We start from the raw sequence: 21,751 nt of genomic DNA, 5'->3' as shown, positions 1-21,751 counted from the left end.
GGATTTCATGCAAAATTAAGGCAGAGAGAAGAGTAAAGGGACAGGAGATCATAAGAGATTTCTGATATGTTCTCTGTCCTCAGAGAATATCATCTAGATTTGTGGGACCACGTTTTAAACTGCAGACTGTGATCAGGTCAGGAAAACAATTTAGTGGGTCATGATGGTCATTTTTTTAATGAAAGAGAACATTATCTAATAGAAAATACCAGGTTGCAACTCACATAGCAAGAGAAGTATCAAATTCTGCGTATAACTGTGTGTGCACTTGTATATGTATTCATTTGCAATGTAATATACATTTCATATGGCAGGTTCCAGTCACAGAAGTTTGAAAAACACTCTTCTTTAAAAGACTTTCTTTAGAAGGGCTTTATTTTTAATACAAACTAAACACACTTAGTCATGAGTACTGGCCCTTTTCTTTGTTCTTGGCATCTGTGTTAAAATTAAACAGAGAATGTGAGTGGAATATTAGAAATGGAAGGAGGGGGCAAATTAGCAGAATGTAAATGAGTGAATTGATAATAACAGGACAAAGAGGAAGACAGCGAGATGGATGAGCTCTGACGTTTTTTTCTAAAACCTCTTGCTTGTGATAATTAAGGATTACTTGGATATTTTCTGTCCTCTTTACAGCACTGGATATACAGTAGCTGCTCAATAATTGCTCATGCAGTGATCCTCTAGAATATCTGCATTCTCTCTATGTCAATGCTAATCATGCAGAGTAATGGCTGTCTTTCCACTGTCAGCCCCCTCCACTTGTAGGAGGCTGGACTAATGTTTGCTCTACTGCTATATCCCCACCCCTATGACAGTACCTGGCGGATAGCAGGTGTTCAATGCATTTTGGTTGAATTGTATTGAAGGGCATCAACAGACAATATAGTTATAATGCCCATTTGATGCTTAACCCCCTTGCAAGAAAAAACTGATTTCAGTCCATTGACCAAAGATATGCTAATTATAGAAAAACAACAAGAACAAAACTCTAAATTTAAGTTTCCAGGGAGCCAACAGCTTAGAGTCACTTATGCCTCTTTGTCCAGAGCTCAGGTTGACTCGAAGGACTTGTCTCGACCTTTTAGAGAATAAGAGCCCCCTGAAATCTGATAAGTTATTTAGAATATTGAGTTTGGACCTACTTTTCAGACCCAGTCTGGCTCCTAGAGACAAAGTGGAGAAGCTTTTTCTAGTGTAGACAGTTTGAAGGCAACAACCACTTTGAATCCAAAGCTGCTGAGCTATTTCAGAGATCCTGTCCACATTGCTAACTAGAGCAGGCAGAATGCCCGGGAAGGCCCAAAGTAGAGGGCTAGATTTAGAGACGCAGTCAACAAGGTCAAGTAATTCAACAATAAATCAAGCCCTGGTTTCTTCCTCACAAGAAGCCCAGGATGAAAGGAAATGAGAAGGGGGTAGGAAGCTGTTTGTCTCCCCCACCCCTCTTTAGCTCCGTCATGCCTCTATGCCTAAGTCTAGGTGTTCAAACCAACTCCTAGAAATGTAGCTGTGTGTGGTGAGTCACGAAGGATGCCCTGAGCATGGAAAGGCATATGGTCAGTTATCAGTGGGAAGATGAGTGAAAGATGCCCTTATCAAAGGGTTAAGTCAAAGGTCAAACTTAAAGTATTGCTTGCTAGTTAACAGGTGCTCATCTCAGCCAGGCAAACATAAAAGCATGGCTATGACCACCAGTGGAAATTCCTCTTTATCGTGCATGCTAGAACTTAAAGTTTAATAAATAAATAAATAAATAAAAGAAATTCCTCTTTATCAAGGAAACTGATGAGTATTAAAGGTAGAGAAAAATGCTCCTTCATATCAGACATACTAAAGCAATGGTTTTTACCTTCATGAGTCCTATGTATACAGAGTTGAATCTCGCTTCTCTGTGAAAAGGGGGCAAGGAACAGAGTAACCCTGGTCTGCAGAGTTCAATGGATACCATGGAATCTAGAACACTTATTTTGGCAAACAGTTTCAGCCTCCATTCCCCACCCAATTTCTTTTTGCTTGTTTTTTGTTGTTGTTGTTGTTTGTTTGTTGAGACAAGGTCTCCTTCTGTCACTCAGGCCTCAGGCCAGAGTGCAGCAATGTGATCATGTCTCACTGTAACCTTTGCTTCTGATCCTCCCACCTAAGCCTCCTGAGTAGTTGGGACCACAAGTGTATACCACCATGCCCATCTAATTTTTGTATTTTTTGTGGACACAGGGTTTTGCCATGTTGCCCAGGCTGGTCTTAAATTCCTGGACCCAAGAGATCCATCCGTCTCAGACTCCCAAAGTGCTGGGATGACAGGCATGAGCCACTGCATCCGACCACCCCACCCAATTTCTATCCCACGCTCCCTCTGACCATCTGCCAATGTATGCTGAAGGAACATAAATCATCCTTAGGTTAACCTAAGCCAAATGTAATCAAGAGAGCCACTTGGCTTAGGGCCAAAAAAACAAGAAGGAAGCTACATATTGTGTGCTCCAAAGTCAAGCGGGAACAAAGTTGGGGCTTTTCTTTTTCTTTCTTTCTTTCTTTTTAAAAATAACACTATCTAATGTCTCTCTGTAGTTTGAATCTCAATTCTAACTTCAGCATAACTTAATCTCCTCCGGCCTCAGTTTTCTAATAAATCATTTGTAAAAGATAAAACACGTTTACAATCTCTACCAGTACCTGGCAACTTAATGGGCCAGCATACTACATTAATTATCATCAGAGGCTGGGCGTGGTGGCTCATGCCTGTAATTTCAGCACTTTGGGAGCCCAAGGCGGGCAGATCACAAGGTTAGGAGATGGAGACCATCCTGGCTAACACGGTGAAACTCCATCTCTACTAAAATCAAAACAAAACAAAACAAAAACAAAAACAAAACAAAAAAAATTAGCTGGGCATGGTGGCGGGTGCCTGTAGTCCCAGCTACTTGGGAGGCTGAGGCAGGAGAATGGCATGAACCCATGAGGCAGAGCTTGCAGTGAGCCGAGATCGCACCACCGCACTCCAGCCTGGGCAACAGAGCCAAGATTCCGACTCAAAAAAAAAAAAAAAATTATCATCAGAATTGCAGTATTACATTTTGTAATCCATTTTGGATTGAAGCAGAGGTTCTGGAGTCAGAGGGACTCTGGAATGCTGGTTTCATGGACTTCATCAGCCATGAGGAAATTTCCTTAACCTCTTTGAACATTAATTGTCTCATCTACAAAATGGGGATAATAAAACCATTTCATAGGGTTACTGTAAGGGTGAAATGCGTATCTGTGTGTCAAATGCTGTGTGTCAAATGGCACGGAATAGATGACCATAAATGATAGCTATTATTATGATGATGGCTTGCCCCCTTAGAGATATGCCACCAATAAAGAGCTGTTCTCTGGCTAGCTCAGAAAACCAGACACATTTCCTAAAAGCTACTGATGCCCAATGTCCTGATTACCAACACGTTCCCCCGCGTCCCTGCTCCTCCTCCCACATTCTCTATTGCTGTGGATGGTGTACCAGCTTCCCTGTTATCCATGTGAGAAAACCTATAGTCCTCGTTGACTCCTCCTTCCCCGCCACAGCAAATCTGTCATTGGGTTCTTGATTCTACTTCTTGAATATCTCAACTCCATCTGTTTCTCTCCATCTGCTTGCCACAGTATTAGTTCAGGCCACCATCAACTAGCCTCTAGATAACATGCCTCCCACCTGGTCTCCTTACCCCAGCCTTCCCCATTCAATCCACTCCCCAAGCTGCAACTACTGTCATCTTTCTAAAGTACAAATCTCATCATGCCTCTCCCCTGCTTTCAGCTCTTCATTGGCTCCCCCAAATAATCCCAGTCACCTAATGTGGCTTCCAGAGTCTGCCACGATCTGACTAGTGCTTCACTCCCTCCCTAGTCTGACATCTTACCATGTCCCCTCTTGTGCTCCAGCCACACTAAATAATTTGTAGTTCCCCAAGTGAGTCATGAATTTCTCCCTCTGAAAGGATGTGACACATTTAGGATACGTCATCCCTTCTCTTCTCCATGCTAACTCATTCTCAATTTTTAAGTTTTAGCATAGGTACAGGAAGACTTCCCACTTGAATACTGGGTTAGATGTGCCTCCCATTGTACTGTGAATGTCTGCTTATTTGTTCGTCTCCTACACTAGACTGGGAGCCCCTTGAGGATTAAACCCATTTTTCTTATTGAAATACTCCAGACATCAAACAGCGACTGGCTTTGTGCCAAACAGGCTCTCGCTGTTTGTTTGTTGGATAGATAAGTGAATATTAGCAATTGGCCCTGCCTTATGAAGCAATCTCTACCTGAAGGCAGCAGTGGCATTGAGCTGCCCAGTAGCTAAGCCAACCCCAGGTACCTTTGCTCATCCAGCAAAGCCAACACCTACCTAGGATGGCCACCACCTCATCATCTTGGATCACCTCCAGGGAGCCAGAAACCACAAAGCAGAGGCTGTCAACGCTCTCTCCTGCATGGTAGATGAGATCCCCTGGGGCACAATGCACCGTCTGGAACTCCATGGCCAGTGCCCGGAGGCAGCCATCACTGGCCAGCCGGAAGGCTGGGTGCTCCTTGAAAACCTTGCGGTTCAGGTGCACGCAGATGTCAGCTCTCATGTCCTTGGGGCAGATCTGCAGGACCTAGCCAGGCACAGAAAAAAACAGTGTGAGGGTCCTCACTGTGGCCTTCAGCACTTCAGGGGGAGGAGCAACATCCACTACACCAGACTACACTCTTCTAACCAAAGTTCCTGCCCTTATGGAGCTTATATTCTTATAGATGAGACAGATAGTTTCTAAAAAAAATCTGTGCTGAATGTTCAGGACAGGGGTCTGAGAGTCAGCACTGGGAGTAAGTAGGACTCCTGCAGACTAGTGGTCAGAGAAGACTTCTCTGGGAAGGTGACTTTTTTTTTTTTTTTTTTTTTTTGAGACAGAGTCTCACTCTGTCGTCCAGGCTGGAGGGCAGTGGCATCATAGCTCAACCGCGAGCTCCGCCTCCCAGGTTCACGCCATTCTCCTGCCTCAGCCTTCCGAGTAGCTGGGACCACGGGTGCCTGCCACCACGCCCATCTAATTTTTTGTACTTTTAGTAGAGACGGGGTTTCATCGTGTTAGCCAGGATGGTCTCGATCTCCTGACCTTGCGATCCACCCGCCTCAGCCTCCCAAAGTGCTGGGATTACAAACTTGAGCCACCGCACCCGGCCCGGAAGGTAACAAGCTGACTCCTGCATAAGGGCCAGAGTGAGCCATGTGAAGAAAAACATCCCAGCAAGATAGCAAACACAAAGACCCTAAGAGAGCCTGAGCAATGGCCAAAAGGAGTGAGAGCAAAGGGGCAGGAGATGAGGATCAAAGACAACACGAAGTACAAGAGACTTTCAGGTGTAATAAGCCTTGGGTTTTACTCTGAGTATGACAGAAAATACTGGAGGATTTTTGAGCAGGAGAATGTCATGACCTGACTTACACCTGAAGAAGATCATTGAAGCTACAGAGTGATGTTAGAGAGTGCTGACTATAGGGTGTCAAGAGTCTAGTCAAGGAATCTAGTTAGGTCCCTCCTGCAGCTGTCCAGGTGAGAGGTGAGGGAAGCTTTGACTGGGATGCTGGCAGGAGAGCCAGGGAGGAACAGTTAAATTTAGAAAAGATTTTTAATGTAGCATGGATATGATTTGCTGATGGACTGAATATAGGGTGTTATTTAAAGACAGATATAAAGTAACATTTACTAAGCACTTACTGAGTGGCAGGCGTTGCTAAGCACTTTAGAATCATTCATTCATTTAATACTTATCACACACATTATGGTATGCCAGGCATTATCCTAGGCTCTCAGGATGAGGCAGTAAAAAAAATAAAAATTAAAAAAGACAAAACTCCCTGCCCTCATATAAGTTACCATCTAATGGGAGGAGACAAATAATAAGCAAAATAAATAAAATTTAGTGGTATGTGCTTAAGGAAAACAATAAAAAAAGGAAAGAAGGATAGGCAAAGTTGAACAGGGTTATGATTTTACATTTTAAACTGTTACGTGCATTTGCTAATTTAATCCTCCCATAAACTGTATAAGTGTTATTATTATATCATTTTACGATGAGAAAACTGAGGCACAAGGAAGATAAATAACTTGCCCAAAATTGCCAGGAAATGGCACACCTGGGGTTTCAAACTAGATAGCTTGACATCAGAGCCTGGTTTAGATCCCAACCAATTCCTATACTAGGCAGCTGCCCCCCAAAAAAGGCTTGTAATTTTATTATCAACATCTCGGCAGCATCTTGGAATTCAAGCAAAATGAAAACTGGAGGAGGCTATGCAGGTCTCATCTTCTGAAAAAATTAAAAATTTACAGGTTTTTCTAGAGGGAGAAATATTTCTCTGGACTAAATGTTTGCAATAAAACATTGCATGGCCCCTTACATAGCAAGCATTAAGTATAGACACCTTCAAGCAAACTTTTCCAGAGAAATCAGAAGTGTTTCTAAAATAATCCATTCTCCCATCCTAGCTTATAAGCAAAGCTAGGGGCATAAAATCAAATATGTTCAGTGATGACGTTTTCCTTGAGGTTCTGGGTACTTTCCCACCCCTGCTTCTCTCCCTTAGCACAAGCCATTTGCTACTGTATCTGCTGCTCATCCCCAAAGTTGGAAGACTTTCAGCCTCCTTCAAAGTCCAGCTCAAACCTCACCTCACCCCCGATGGCTTCACTTACATCCCCACCCCCTCAGGTGCCCCTGTGCTCTCCTTGGAGGTACAGCAGTGGAAAGAGGTCAAAGAGTTGAAATCCCAGCTCCTTCCCCTCCAGGTGACACTTTCCTTTCTCCTATCAAATGCAGACTGTTAACACTGACTTGCGAGATTAAATGAAATTATATCTACCAGTACACAGCCTGGGACAAAGCCTGGCCCCAGTAGGGGATTCGGAAAGCACAGATGCCCTCGCCCTGTGTACCTCTGCATTCTTGATCTGGGATTGCAGGATGCCCAGCAAGTGAGCATGCCCTCTGGGAGTACAGACACAGGACAGACCAAGGCAGAGAGGAAAATTCAGAATACTAATGCTTGGGCGGAGCACTTGCTAAGGACTTACTTCTAAAAGGCTCATTCAAAACACGACTCCTGCAGAAATGCAGATTTAATTTAGTTCCTCTTCTCTCTGAGCAGATCACTAGATAATGGGGCGCACTCGCACGCCATGTCAAAACTGTGCCCAGTAGTCTGGAACCAAGACTTATTCTCCAGGTGAGTTCACCTTTAAATACATGGTTTCCCCTGGGCTAGACTTTACTCTTTCCCTGGAAGAGGCTGCTAGGGAATGAGGCCTTGGCATGGAGACAGTGTTTTATTCTGGGCACTGTTCCCAGAGCCAACGGAGAGTACAGTGTGAGCAGGTGAGGGAACCTGGAGGGGAGAAATTGCAAACTGTCACAGCCATCAGTCATTTCCATCATTCTTCCCATCTATTGGCTCCACACTGAGGTGGGTGGGGTGTCTGGACTTCCTTTCTCTGAGTGGAGTGGGGAGGTCTCAACTCTGAGACCCCAGAGCCACCCTCCCCGGCTCTGGCCACCTTTCATACTGCTAGGTTTTGAGAAGAGACCATCCTTACTCTTCCTTGAAGGTCTCAAAGGCTAAAGGGAGATGTCAATGTGGAATTTCCTCCAGGCTAGGCAGAACAGGAGTCCTAAGTAAGAGAAGAGGCATTAGAATCAGGTAGAACTGGATTCACGTCCCAGCCTCAGCACTCACTAGATGCATGAATGTGAGGCAATAGTTAGCTCCTCTCCCCATGTCTTCATTTTTTTGAAATTTCATATAGAATTCTTCTGAGGATTCCATGAGCTGTTGTGTGGAACATCCTGGTATAATGCCTGACACATACAAGTGTTCAATGCCTGTGAGCTCTCATTTTTGATGTTGTCATCATAGCAGCAGCAGCAGCAGCAGCAGCAATTTCAGGGAGGCTTTGAAGTCCAGAAGGTCATAGCCAAAAGGGCTTTAGAGGTCACCTAGTCTTAAAGATCATGTTTCCATGTGTATAGACATAAAAACAGACTTGGAGAGAGACAAGCGATGTGTTCAAAGTCACCAGCCAATAGCTGGTAAAACTGGGGTATCCCAGCACTACCACCCACATGCCCTGGCTCCCTGGTTATCACTGACCATTCTGACTTAGATTGGAGGGGGGGGCAGATGTGGAAAGGTACAGAACGACAGGACTGGTTCTCTCCCCAGCAGCTGCCTGCCACAAGCTCCTGCCCAGAGGAGCAGCCAGCCCGGGACAGACTGGGCTCCAGAGTGAGCTGGGTCCACGGCTATTCCCTCTTCCATCTGGACCAGGAGCTGGGGTAAATCCCAAAGCCCTTCAGGAAAGTGAGGGCAGATCTGCAGGACAGATCTGCAGGGAGAGTAAGAGAGAGCAAATGCTGACGGTGCTGTCTCCCATGGGCAGCCACCCAGCCAGCCCTACAGCGAGCAGAGGGGGAAGGGCTTCTTTCCAGACAACCAGACTTACAAAGGCATCCTGGTGCCTGGGAAAAGGAGCCCTAGGGCAGAGAGATCAAAGTTCCTTTCTGCTCCATCAGCTGCCAGGAACCCACAGAACCTACAGGCATTGTTGAGAGAACACAGCAGAAACAACAGGCGTAGTTGGGGCAGGTGGTTGGCAAAGGCAGCCACTAAGTTCAGCCCCAGCTGATGCCCTGCCCATCCAAGAAATTAGAATGACTCTGTTGGGACTCATCCTCCTTCTCTCTAGTACATGTTTTAAATTTTTTTAGGTAATAGTAGGAAAAGCACAAGCTTTGAAGTCAGACAAAATGGTGTTCAAATCCTGGCTTTGCCATTCTTTATTCTGTGACCAGGGGCAGTTAGCAAAATGAATCGGGCCTCTTGTGCTTACCCCCTTCAATAGGGTAACAGGGTTGCTGTGGAGGCTAAATGAGACACTAGTGCAAGACCAGACATATAGAAGAAGCAAAACAAATATCTGTTCTTAATGCATGTTCAATAAATGGTAGCTGAGGTTGTAGTAGTGGTGTTATGGTTATCACGGCAAGTAGTGAGCAAAACCAAAGTAATCTTCAAGTTGAGGATTAAATTCAGTTCAATTTTTCTTTTTAAACTGTCAACTCTCAACTGACAATTCTAATGAAGGAAGACTAGGAACATAAGTAGCTGATCCCAAAGCCAGCTGAATTTGGTTTGCAATGTGTCATTAGGTATTTTTGCAATCGTGTTATCTTTCTGTTTTCCTCATTCTAACAGTCGAAAGAATCAGTATGCCCTGAGTACTTACAGACTGGTGATAAAAAACAGACTTGATAAAGACTGAGAAGCAGAGAACGAATCTCATTGAGAATGGATTTAATCTCAATAGATCTGAGATTAAATCTTTTTTATAGAAAATATGCAAAGAAAATTCTTAAGTTAATAATAGGAAGTCCACTGTATGTTTTCTGTATTATTTCCAGTACCACCAAATTTTCATTACTCTATTGAAATGCATCTAGAATGATACAACCGTTAGAGAACAATAGGAATTTATCACCCTCTCCATTTTACAGGTGGGAAAACAAATAACCAGAGAGATGCCTAATTGATGTTCTGGTCAAGTCAATTGATGATGAAGGCACAAACTCTTGATCACTGTTTCCTGGACTTGTCTAGTGAATAGGGTTGCCTGGGCACTTGTTAAAAATTCATGGCACATGTACACCTGTGTAACAAACCTGCACGTTCTGCACATGTACTCTAGAACTTAAAGTATAATTTAAAAAAAAAAAAAAAAGAGTAACTCCTTAAAAAAAAAATGCTCTCTCACTTCCCCTAAGTTCTCATTCCAGAGATCCACTGAAGGCTGGGATAGTTTTTAAGGGCACTTATTAAAAATGTTCCCTCACCTCCCCCAACTTCTCATTCCACAGATCTGGGATAGGGGCTGGGATTGTTTTTAATGATGACATCATGGGATTCTTTCTTTGAGACAGTCTTGCTCTGTTGCCCAGGCTAGAGTGCAGTGGCATTATCTTGGCTCACTGCAGCCTCTGCCTCCTGGGTTCAAGCAATTCTCCTGCCTCAGCCTCCTGAATAGTTGGAACTACAGGCACATGCCATCATGCCCAGTTAATTTTTTGTATTTTTAGTAGAGATGGGGTTTCCCCATGTTGCCAGGCTGGTCTCAAACTCCTGACCTCAAGTGATCCACCTGACTCGGCCTCCCAAAGTGCTGGGATTATAGGCATGAGCTGCTGCATCTGGCCTGACATCATGGGATTCTTATCAGGGTCAAGATGAGGGTGAGCTAAGAGAGGCAACAGCCTTGGGCACATAAAATTAAGGGAATGCCAAAAAAGTCAGTAATCAAGATAAATCATAGTTTAATGCTATTTTTTTTAAATCAAGGTTAATGCAAAAAAAATCCATGATGAACAAAATACCGAAAGTTTGAATGAAGACAAGATCAGTAACAGTGTTGTCCTATCTTCAAGTCTGGGTAAAAAGAAAATTGGCAATACTGATCTCCCTTCTCTAGTCATGGCCCTGATTCTTATCATCGTCCAAGTTTGGGAAATTCTACCCTGGACAGTTAAACTTCCAGCTCCTCTCTTCCCCAGGAAATACACCCTGCTTTTCTAATTTCTTAAATAATGATTTTTGATTGTTGGTCTTGGAGTAAGGCTGATCTAGAAGTAAACAAAACCTCTGGAGGTAGGACCTGGAATCCCAAAGTACCCAAGTGAATTCTGAGCATAGCCAGGTCTGAGATCCACTGTCCTAGGCAAGCCTCAACACCCCTAGGGAAAGCAAGAGACAAATGATTTCCCTGAGCTCCTTAGCCTCCTTACCTTCTCTGTGTCAATGCCTCTGGACATGGACCAAGTGGACACGATATAATCCATGACTCGCTCACTCAATCCTTTTGGCACCTGGTAGAGCTTCAGGAAGTCTCGAACACTGTTGAGCATCTCATGGTATCTGTTGGTGTTGGCATACATCTGTTGGAAAATGGTCGTCACATTTCCGAAGATGGTGGCATAGAGAAGTGCTAGAGGTGAGGAGGAGGAGCAGGAGAAGAAATAACACGTGAGTGGTCCCTAAGCCAGGGTTCCAGAATGCTCAGCTTGCTCAGAGTAGGCCATTGGCCAGAGCTGCCTCCCCCTCCCGCCCGCAGTGCAGACTGCCCTGACTATTCTCAGGAGACCCTCTCACCTGGAGCTTCTGGGGCATGGATGCAAAGAAAGAGCCTCCTAACACCAAGCTACTAGGAGAAACCTGTGGGAGGCAGGGTTAGGGAGGATGGGAGCTGGCATGGCTGGGGACAGAACTAAGACACAGCAGTGGGGGCTAGGCAGTGGGTTGCGGGGGCGGGGGTGAGTTGTACTGCTTCATTTTATACCTTCTGTCATAAAAAGTTTGAGCCATGCCTGAGGTCACTAGTCAAATGTGTGCCTATGTGCTCCATACCAGTCAAAATCCAAACCCATCGGTGAATGATCTTTATCAAGCTCTGCTATGTGCCAAGCGCTATGCTACCTTCCAAGGACAGGATGGTAAATAAACAGTCAGACCTGGTCCTCACGGAGCTAAAAACAGAGCAGGAATGACAGGCCTTAAATAAATAATCACAAATAAATAAATAATAGCAAGTCTGCAGAGGGCAGTGAAGGATGTTATATCCTTGTTTTGCACTTATTGTTAGTGCACCGATCTGCTTCACTGTGATGTGGCTCCTGGGGAAAAACATAGCTTTAATATGGTAAGAATAAAATCAAGTCCCCTTTGAGACATAACAAGTATGTACTATGTGCTACTACAGCTCCCCCTACATTTGCATTAGGAAGAAGGATCATTCTGTTATTACAAAATCCCACCTTCTACCTCTAACTTCCATTGCTCAATGCTGAGCTCAACAGCTACTGCTTCCAGGAAGTCTTCCTAAATACCTTCTGCCCTCCATCTGTCACCACAAGTGCGACCATGATTTACCAGGCATATTTCTACAGAACTCATATGACACCATTTTGCAATCATGTGCTTCTTTCTTTGCCTATTCCCTGACAGTGTGAGTTGCTTGAAGGCTGAACCCTTCTTTTCCTTGCCGTTCTAACTCTAGGATCTAACACTATACCAGTACTTAATAGGTATTTGTCAAATTTCACACATTTTTGCTCTGGCTTTTTAAAAGATGAGTTATTATTGATATATAATAAACTGTACATGCTTAAAGTATATAATTTGCTATGTTTTGACATATGTACACCAATAACACCATCACCACAATCAAAATAGTGAACATATCCATCACCGACAAAAGCTTTGTCATGCCTCTTTGTAATCCCTCCCTCCCATCCCCACGTGCTTTCCACCTGCCATCCCCAAACAACCACTGATCTCTCTTCTGGCACCACAGATTAACCTTCATTTTCTAGAATTTTATAGAGATAGAATCGTACAGTATGTAATCTTTTTAACATCTTTATTAAGATATAATTCATACACCATAAAATGTATCCATTTAAACCACAAAATTCAATGGTCTTTAGTATATTTACAGAGTTGTGCAACCATCACCACAATCTAAGTTTAGAATATATTCCTCCCAAAAGAAATCCCATACCCATTACCAATCATTCTCCATTTCCTCCCAAGTCTCTTGCCCTAGACAACTGCTAACCTACTTTCTATCTTTACTGATTTCCATATAAGTTAAAATCATACAACATGCGGCCTTCCATGACTAGCTTCTTTCACTTAACATAATGTTTTCCAGCTTCATCCCATGTTGCAGCATGTATCAGTACTTCATTCCTTTTTAATCTGAACACCACTCTATTGTGTGCATATTATACATTTCATTTACCCATTCATCAGTTCATGGGCATTTGGGTTGTGTCTGCTTTTTGGCTATTATAAACATTCATGTGTAAGTTGTTGTTGTTGTTGTTGTTGTTTTTAGATTGAGTCTCACTCTGTCCCCCAGGCTGAAGTGCAGTGGCACGATCTCGGCTCACTGCAAGCTCCACCTCCCGGGTTCACACCATTCTCCTGCCTCAGCCTCCCAAGTAGCTGGGACTACAGGCACCTGCCACCACGCCCAGCTAATTTTTTGTATTTTTTAGTAGAGACGGAGTCTCACCACGTTAGCCAAGATGGTCTCGATCTCCTGACCTTGTGATCCGCCCACCTCAGCCTCCCAAAGTGCTGGTATTACAGGCATGAGTCACCGCTCCCAGCTGGCTCGTGTGCAAGTTTTTATGTGAACATATTTTCAATTCTTTTGTTTCTATACCTAGGAGTGAAATTGCTGGGTCATATGGTTACTATGTTTCACATGTCGGAGAAATTGCAGAATTGATTCCAAAAGTAACTGCACCACTTTACATTCCTGCCAGCAGTATATAAGAGTTCCAGTGTCTCAATATCCTCCATTAACATTTGTTATTGTGTCTTTTTCTTTCTAATGAGTATGACTTGCCATCTCATTGTGGTTTTGATTTGCATTTCCATAACAGCCAATGATGTTAAGCTTCTTTTCATGTGCTTATTGGTCATTTATATATCTTCTTTGGAGAAACCAAATCTTTGCCCATTTTTCAATTGGTTTTTTAAATTGTTGAGTTGTAAGAATCTTTTATATAATCTGGATACAAATCCCTTCTTAGATAAACGATTTGCAAATACTTTCTCACATCACATGGGTTGTCTTTTCACTTTTTTGTGGTATTATTTACAGCACAAAAGTTTTTAGCTTTGATGTAGCTCATTGTATTTATATTTTTTTCTTTTTTACTCTTCTTTGACTGGTTTATTTGATTCAGCATATTTTGGGATTCATCCACATTATTGCATGTATTGTTTAATAATAGTTCATTTTTCTTTTTAAATAAGAAAAGCAAACATTTTACTTGAAATAATTAGAAATTTACAAGAAGCTTTGGGAGACTGAGGGAGGTGGATCACCTGAGGTCAGGAGTTCAAGACCAGCCTGGCCAACATGGTGAAACCTCATCTCTACTAAAAAATATATATATATATAAATTAGCTGGGCATGAGGGTGCACACCTGTAGTCCCAGTTGTTTGGGAGGCTGAGGTAGGAGAATCGCTTGAACCCAGGAGGCAGAGGTTGCAGTGAGCCAAGATCACGCCACTGCACTCCAGCCTGGGTGACAAAACAAGACTCCGTTTCAAAAAAAAAAAAAAAAATTACAAGAAGTTGCCAAGATGGTACAGAAAAATTCTGCGTACCCTTCACCCAGTTTCTCTCATCTTACATGACTACAGCACAATATCAAGAACAGACTGACATTGCTATAAAGTATATGTATACTTCTGTGTCATTTTATCATATGTGTAGATTCATGTAACCAGCACTACATTCAAAATACAGAATTCTTCCATCACCACAGAGATCTCCTTGTGCTTCCCCTTTATGGGCATGCTTCCCCCAGCAATCACAACTTTTTCTCCTTTATTATAATTATGTCATTTTAAGAATGTTATGAAAGACAGGCACAGTGGCTCATGCCTGTAATCCCAGCACTTTGGGAGGCCAAGGCAGGCAGATCACTTGAGGCCAGGAGTTTAAGACCAGCCTGGTCAACATGGCAAAGCCCTGTTGCTACTAAAAATACAAAAAAAAAAAAAAAAAAAGTTTAGCCAGGCATGGTGATACACACCTTGTAGTCCCAACTACTTGGGAGGCTGAGGCATAAGAATCACTTGAACCTGGGAGAGGTAGATGTTGCGTGAGCTGAGATTGTGCCAGTACACTCCAGCTTGGGTGGGTAACGAAGCAACTCTGTCTCTAATAATAATAATAATGTTATAGAAATGGAATCACAAAGTATGTGACCCTTTGATATTGTCTTTTTTCACTCATCAAAATCATCCAAGTTGCTGCATGTATCGATAGTTCCTTCCTTGTATGGATGTACCACAACCATTTCTTCCAAATAATCTTATTCGGGGTTAGCTGACATACTATGGGAGGCAAAAAATAAGAGAGAAATGCATGGATCTAGAGATAAGGGAAGGACTGAGGACACAAATCCACCGAAAGAGAGTTGTAAACAAGGATCAAAGAGTTCTCTGGAAAAGTACCAGGGACTGGTGTCAATCTGAACAAAAGGAGTCGGACAAAAAGCAGACACTAGCTCTTCTAAGCTCATAGATAGCCTCATAACAATGCAGTTGAAGGTTCTGCCTCCTCCATGCCAATAGTGCATGAAGTGTGGTCAGAACTAACCATCCTCCCAGGAGATGGGTTAGTTGTCTTTTTCCAGTCAGTCTGACTCTAATGGAACAAGCCTATGTGGGCAGTCCTGCTTCAGCTCTGTTTTCTGATTCACAATGAACCAGGGATCACAGGCAAAGAGTACATGTGCCTCTTTTAGAATGGCTGCCAGAAAATTAATTTAATCTTGAGCCTAAAACAATAGTTACACCAAATCGATATAGTAAGAATAACTCTCTTGTCCATGATCTGGGAGAACCAGGCAGCAGGTCAGACGTCAAGCAGGGATGTACAACCATCATTTACAGCTCAGGGCTGCTCTTGTTCTAGGTTGCTTCTGAGGCATTCTGGAAGGTTAGGGGTCCTCAGGAGGCCCTTGCTCAATTATGATTACTATTATGAAATATTATTACACTAAAGGTTGATAATTCTCCTCTTAATGCCCCTTCCTTAATTTATTTTCCTTTTTACAAAAAATAGCGACATGTTCTCACAATGATGGCCAGGCTGGTCTCAAACTCCTGGCCTCAAGCAGTCCTCCCACCTCAACCTCTCAAAGTGCTGGAATTACAGGTGTGAGCTACCATGCCCAGCCCCTAATTTTATATGAAGGGGGATTACATGTTTTTCATGCATGTAACATTTAAATTATATTGGCATCTTATATATAAAGCATTATACCTTAAATACTAAAAACCTAAGTGGGAGAGAAGACATGTAAGTCCAGTTGTCACCTGAATAGATACATGCGTGTGATGTGGAGAGGAAGGGAGAGATATTGTAATGCCACTGTCAGGAGAGTGAAAAAGCCAGCATGAACCTCCCAGTGCATACGGTGTTATGGATGGCTCCAAATGTGGATTCTTTGAGTCTTTCCGTTTTGAGAAAGTAAGGAGACCTCCCCCAACCTCAAGGCAAAATGCTGATTTGGAGAAGAAGAGGTTTCTTTCATATTTGAGTGGTTTACAGTTTAACTACATCACAGCGAGAGCTTGGGTTCCTACCCAGAAAGAAAGAAAAAAAAAGATGGTATTATCCAGCCCTTAATTAGAAATAGCTGTGTGTGGCCGGGAGCGGTGGCTCAAGCCTGTAATCCCAGCATTTTGGGAGGCCGAGACAGGCGGATCACGAGGTCAGGAGATGGAGACCATCCTGGCTAACACGGTGAAATCCCGTCTCTACTAAAAAAATACAGAAAACTGGCCGGGCGAGGTGGCAGGCGCCTGTAGTCCCAGCTACTCGGGAGGCTGAGGCAGGAGAATGGCGTAAACCCGGGAGGCGGAGCTTGCAGTGAGCTGAGATCCGGCCGCTGCGCTCCAGCCTGGGCAACGGAGCGAGACTCTGTCTCAAAAAAAAAAAAAAAAAAGAAATAGCTGTGTGGAATTTGGTGGGTGGGGGAGGGGGGAGGCGGGTGTAGCAAAAACACATATCTTTATCAATTTCATTTTCTTAAATTTTTCCTGGAAGCTTCTGAACTGTGCCATTGCCAGTTGTGTGACTCTTTCCTGTGAACTTAAAATGACAAGGTTCATAAATTTGGAAAGGAGAGCTTTATTTCTCATAAAGGAGTGCAGCTTGCAGGGGGCTATTCTGACAGGCTGGGAAGCATATAGCCTCCAGCCAGAAGCCAGAAGCAGACACTTCAAGAGGGAGAAGAATAAGACAAAGATGTATGGTGAATGGGGGTGGCCAAATATATATATCTTAAATAAGCTGTAGGAGGAATCATGAATATTCATAAAAGAGAAACATGCATGTGAACAGCTGAGCTTCATGCCTCTCCATGGGACCCATGTTCAAAAAATGGCAGCATTAGCATGAACCAAGGATGGCATTTTTAAAGCAGAGTACATGAAAACCCTCACTGTCCATCCTCCATAGACTAGCCAGAACCATTCTGTAGTGAGTGGTCTCTTATCAGGAAGGAATGCAGTTCAGCTGTTTTGTGAAAACCACAAAAGGGAGCCGCAGCATCAGTGATTATCAGTGGTGGAGTCTTTCAAACGGGCTGGTTTCTGTTTAGTCTTAGGGAAGAAAGACTTAGGGCATTTGGTGAGATAGGGGTTATAACAAGGCATGTTTAACCTCTCATCCTATTATGGCCAGGAACTCAGTTTCCAAGGCTTCTCTGAAGTCCCCTTGGCCAAGAGGAGGTCTGTTCAGTCAGTGAAGGGCTTAGAATTTTATTTCTATTTCTCACTCTTCATCAGCAATCTAGGAAGTTTCTTCACTTATTTAGGTTAGAGCCCCTTATTCCTGCATCTCCTGTCTTCCTCTTTCTTGGTTTACCCCTTTCCCTCTTTTTAATGAGACATCTTCTAAGAGTTTTCTGAAAAAGGATATATGGGAACAAAGTTTTTTGAGACCTAACATGTCTATTCTTATATTCAATTAATAGCTTAGTTTGGTGTAGAATTCTAAAGTGGAAATCATTTCTCTCTGAATTTCTCTCTGAATTTTGGAGGCATTTCTCCAGTCTTATCTTGCAATTTGAGAAGTCAGAACTAGTAGGATCCCTTGTCCTTTATATTATAACCTGTTTTCTTTTTCTCTCTAGAAACTCTTTCTACAAGGTTCTGAAAATTCGTAATAATGCAACTTTTTGCTATGGTTCCATTTTCATCCATTGTGCTAAACCCTTTCAATCTGGAAATGTATGCCCTTCATTTCAAGAAAATTTTCTTGGATTATTTGATAATTTCTTCCCTTCCATTTCTATATTTTCTTTTCCCTGGCCTCCTGTGATGCAAATGTTGGACTCCTAGATTAATTTAATTTTATTTTTCTCTCTTCCTAATTCTATCACTTTATGAGAAATTTCTTCAGCTTCTGCTCTTTTTATTTGATAAAATAAATGAAATTTATCAAATAAATAAATTCTATTTATTTGAATTTTCATTTGATATTATACTTTTAATTTCCATGAGATTTTTTTCATTGTCTGAATGTTCCTTTTTAAGTGCATTCTGTTGTTTCTTAGATGTAGTATCTTCTCCTGTTTTCTCAAAGGATATCAATGATAGGTCCATTTTTGAGTTTACTTCTCTTCGCTTGGTCTTTGTTTCCTCATTTATTTATGTGCATGTTTGTCTGCCTTTCTTCTTAGAAATATATGGTAATCCTTAGATATCCACTCATATTTAAGAGTGGGGCCCTAGAAAACTGATTAAAAGCTTTAAGTGAATGAGTAGACATTGTCAACTGTGAGAATTCACTGTAGACTGACCTGGCTAGAGTTTGTGTTGAAGAATCCATGATGCTACCAACTTTAGGACTGTCCTTTTGGACTGTTCAGAGAAGACTCAATTTGCTGTCAAGAATGCTGGCAATATTCAGCAATTAAGTGAGGGAGAGAAAGGTTGAAGCTTTCAATATTCAGTGTACAAAGTTTCCCTTAATTCTTATTTTCATATAGCACCTCTATTTCACTGTGCCTGTTGTCCCCCAGTCCAGAGACTACCTCTAAAGAATAGACCAGGTTTCATTAATGTCAGGAGGCGCAATGACCCAACTGCACAAAATGAGGAAGACATCTGTGGGCCTAAATACTTGCTAAGCAAATTTTTAACCCGCCCCCTTTTTCTTAGCTCCACCTTCACCTCCACTTGTGGAGGTACTTATTGTCACTAATAGTTGAGTGGGGGTTCTGGTGAAAATCTTTTGGGAGCTCTGTTGCAAATCAAATTATTTTTCAGATTTCCCTTGTGTCACATTAGGGTTCAGCTTTATGGGGTCTACCAAGTCAGTCATTGCTTTCCAGCTTTCAGATTTGTGTAACTGTTGTCTCTCCTCTCATTCTTTTTGTCTTTATGGATTTATGCTTGTAAAAAGGACTCCCCTTTACTGTTGCTTTTGTGGGGTTTCAGGGGTAATCAGATAGAAACATGTGCATTCAGCCAGCCATTACAGCAAAAGCAGTACCAATGACTTGCAAAGGCTTCAGGAATTACTGGCTTTGGCCCAATGTTCCCCATATGAAAGTGAAAAATGGTACCAAACCTGCAAAGATAAGCGCTCAGAGTAAAACAGTAATGATAAATAACACTACTACCTCATGGTAGATAGTCACTATTTAGCAGGTAAGGAAACTGAAGTCCAAGATCAAAGAAATAAGGCAATATGTAGCAAGGCCAGATCCCAGGATCTGTCTGACTCCAGCCACACACTGTATCTACTAAATCATCCATTCTCGAACTTCAGTGTGCATCAGAATCATGTGGAGAGCCTTTAAACTCATTCTGGGGTCTCACCTCCAAAGTAGATTTAATAGGTCATGAGTGGGCCCTAGAGCATATATATTTCTAACAAGATCCCAGGTGATACTTGCACTGCTAAGAACTTTGAGAAGAGTGGTATGATGATTCTCTAACTTCTACTGCAACTCCTTATTTTATTTCAGAATATGTTGTCAAGCTGTATGAACATAAATGTTGGTTTTGTCTTGCTCTTCACAGCCAAGGCTGACTGGATTATTCATTGATCACTTTTTCTGGAATAAGGATAGGCAAACTGAAAAGAAAAAGTAACTACCTACTAAGAGCCACTATATATTTTCTAAATATAGACTTTAACACCCTCCCTTTCTCTCTGTTTTTTTCTATCTCCCTTCTCTTCAACTCTACTACTCCTACTATCCTGCCACCCTGAGATTTCATAGATGCCAACGGGAAAAACTGAGAAAGTAGAAGCCCTTTCCAATCTCTGCTTTTAAGCCAGATAGTGCCTGAAATTCAATATCCATTAAGATTACACCTTACTGCTGCTTATTTTAAGGAGACTTAATTTGTTCCCTCTTTTGCCAAAAAAGAAAATAACCCTTATATGAATTTCCCTTAAAACAAAATCTCCAGTCTTATCATCCTTAATTCCCCATTAGTCATTTGATTAGGATGAACTGCTCATTAAGTAGCTGTGCTGTTGGCTGTGCAGCGTGCAGGAGACAGTGTCATTAACACATACAGCATTGGCACTGAGCACTCAAAGTGGTCCAGAGACACTCTCTCACTTCCAAGTCAATAATGAGATAGAGTAAATACAGTCTAAAAAGGCAGAAAAGGAGCTCACAAGTTAAATTTTCTGCTTTCTATGTTAAGGGAAGCCAAGCAAATCCCTATAGGTGATTTCTGCACACACAACATTTCTCTTGATAAGGAAGGAAAGATGGGATCTTCAGAGTTATACTCTTCTGGGTTCAAATTCCAGCTCAGCTGCTTAGAACTGTGTGATCAGAGGCAAATAACTTTACTTCTTTTTCCTCTGTTTCTGTCAATCTAATAAAAAGAGAAACGTCTGCTCACTTCCCCCTGGGTTGTTGGCAGAATTAAATCAGATATTGTGTGAAAGTATCCAGAATACTGAGCTGGCACATAGAGACTCCCAATGTTATTTACTCTTTCCGTTAATCATCCTAGAGTCAACTATCATGACAGTTAACGCACACTGGACAGCATGTAATGAAGACAGTAACCTAGAACACTAACCTGAATTGAATTAAAAGACTGCTGCCTTTTAATTGCACTGACTCAAAATTTATCATTGCCAAACAATATTGGAGTCTAGAAGAGAGATGTTTTCAACTAAGCTCATCATGCACAGAGGCCTTCAAAGGAATTTCTAAAATCCATAAACACTAAGAACTTTGACGTGTTATGAAGCTATTCATGGATGAGAAGGGGCTGAAGAGTAAGTGTAGACAAGGGGAGAGTGTGAGGGGGTAGGGAATAAGACCTGAGAACCAGACTTAGTCCTTATTCTATTTCATCCAGCCCATGTAAGAGCAACACATCTAATTTTGTTAATGTAATTTTTTTGGTCTTTACTGTTGTTATTGCTTTTGCTTCTTCGAATGTGATATTGGTGGAGTAGGTGTGAGGATAGTGTTTATACTGGCATGGTAACTGACAACTAACTTTTAAATTATTTCCCGTAACTTAAAAACCATAGCCAAGAAACTCACTTCCTGGGCAGAAATGGGTAGTGATACGGTTTGGCTGTGTCCTCACCCAAATCTCATCTTGAATTGTAGCTACCATAATTCCCACGTGTTGTGGGAGGGACCCTGTGGGGGGTAACTGAATCATGGGGGTGGGTCTTTCCCATGTTGTTCTTGTGATAGTGAATAAGTCTCATGAGATACGATGGTTTTATAAATGGGAGTTCCCCCGCACAAGTTTTCTCTCCTGTCTGCCACCATGTAAGACGTGCCTTTTGCCTTCCACCATGATTGTAAGGCCTCCCCAGCCACACGGAACTGTGAGTGCATTAAACCACTTTTTTTCATAAATTGCCCAGTCTCAGGTATGTCTTTATTGGCAGCATGAAAATGGACTCATACAAGTAGTAACAATGGGAAGAAAAAGAGGTATCTACTCATTGCCATGCTAGCAGATCAATCCAGCATAGGAGGAGGATGCACAGGAGAATGCTGAGTCTATGCTTTGGAGACAAGAGCTGCAATTTGGAATACTGGCTCCACTACCCACTTCAGGATAATCATTTACTCTCT

The 21,751-nt window shown here is 42.3% G+C and overlaps 1 protein-coding gene across 2 annotated transcripts in view; it reads right to left on the bottom strand.

Annotated features, from left to right (window-relative positions):
* KCNH1 (potassium voltage-gated channel subfamily H member 1) overlaps window positions 1-21,751 on the bottom strand; it is a 446,156-nt gene that overhangs the window by 119,703 nt on the left and 304,702 nt on the right. For both annotated transcript variants that reach the window (XM_003893141.5, XM_003893140.5), the window contains exons 8-9: window positions 10,858-11,057; window positions 4,388-4,640 (exon numbers count right to left, since the gene is read on the bottom strand). In XM_003893141.5, coding sequence (XP_003893190.1) covers window positions 4,388-4,640; window positions 10,858-11,057 — 453 coding nt within the window. The remainder of the gene's footprint in view (window positions 1-4,387; window positions 4,641-10,857; window positions 11,058-21,751) is intronic.

The sequence above is a fragment of the Papio anubis genome, chromosome 1, assembly GCF_008728515.1.
Source record: "Papio anubis isolate 15944 chromosome 1, Panubis1.0, whole genome shotgun sequence".
Taxonomy (NCBI): domain Eukaryota; kingdom Metazoa; phylum Chordata; class Mammalia; order Primates; family Cercopithecidae; genus Papio; species Papio anubis.
This window is presented reverse-complemented; position numbering and strand designations above follow the sequence as displayed.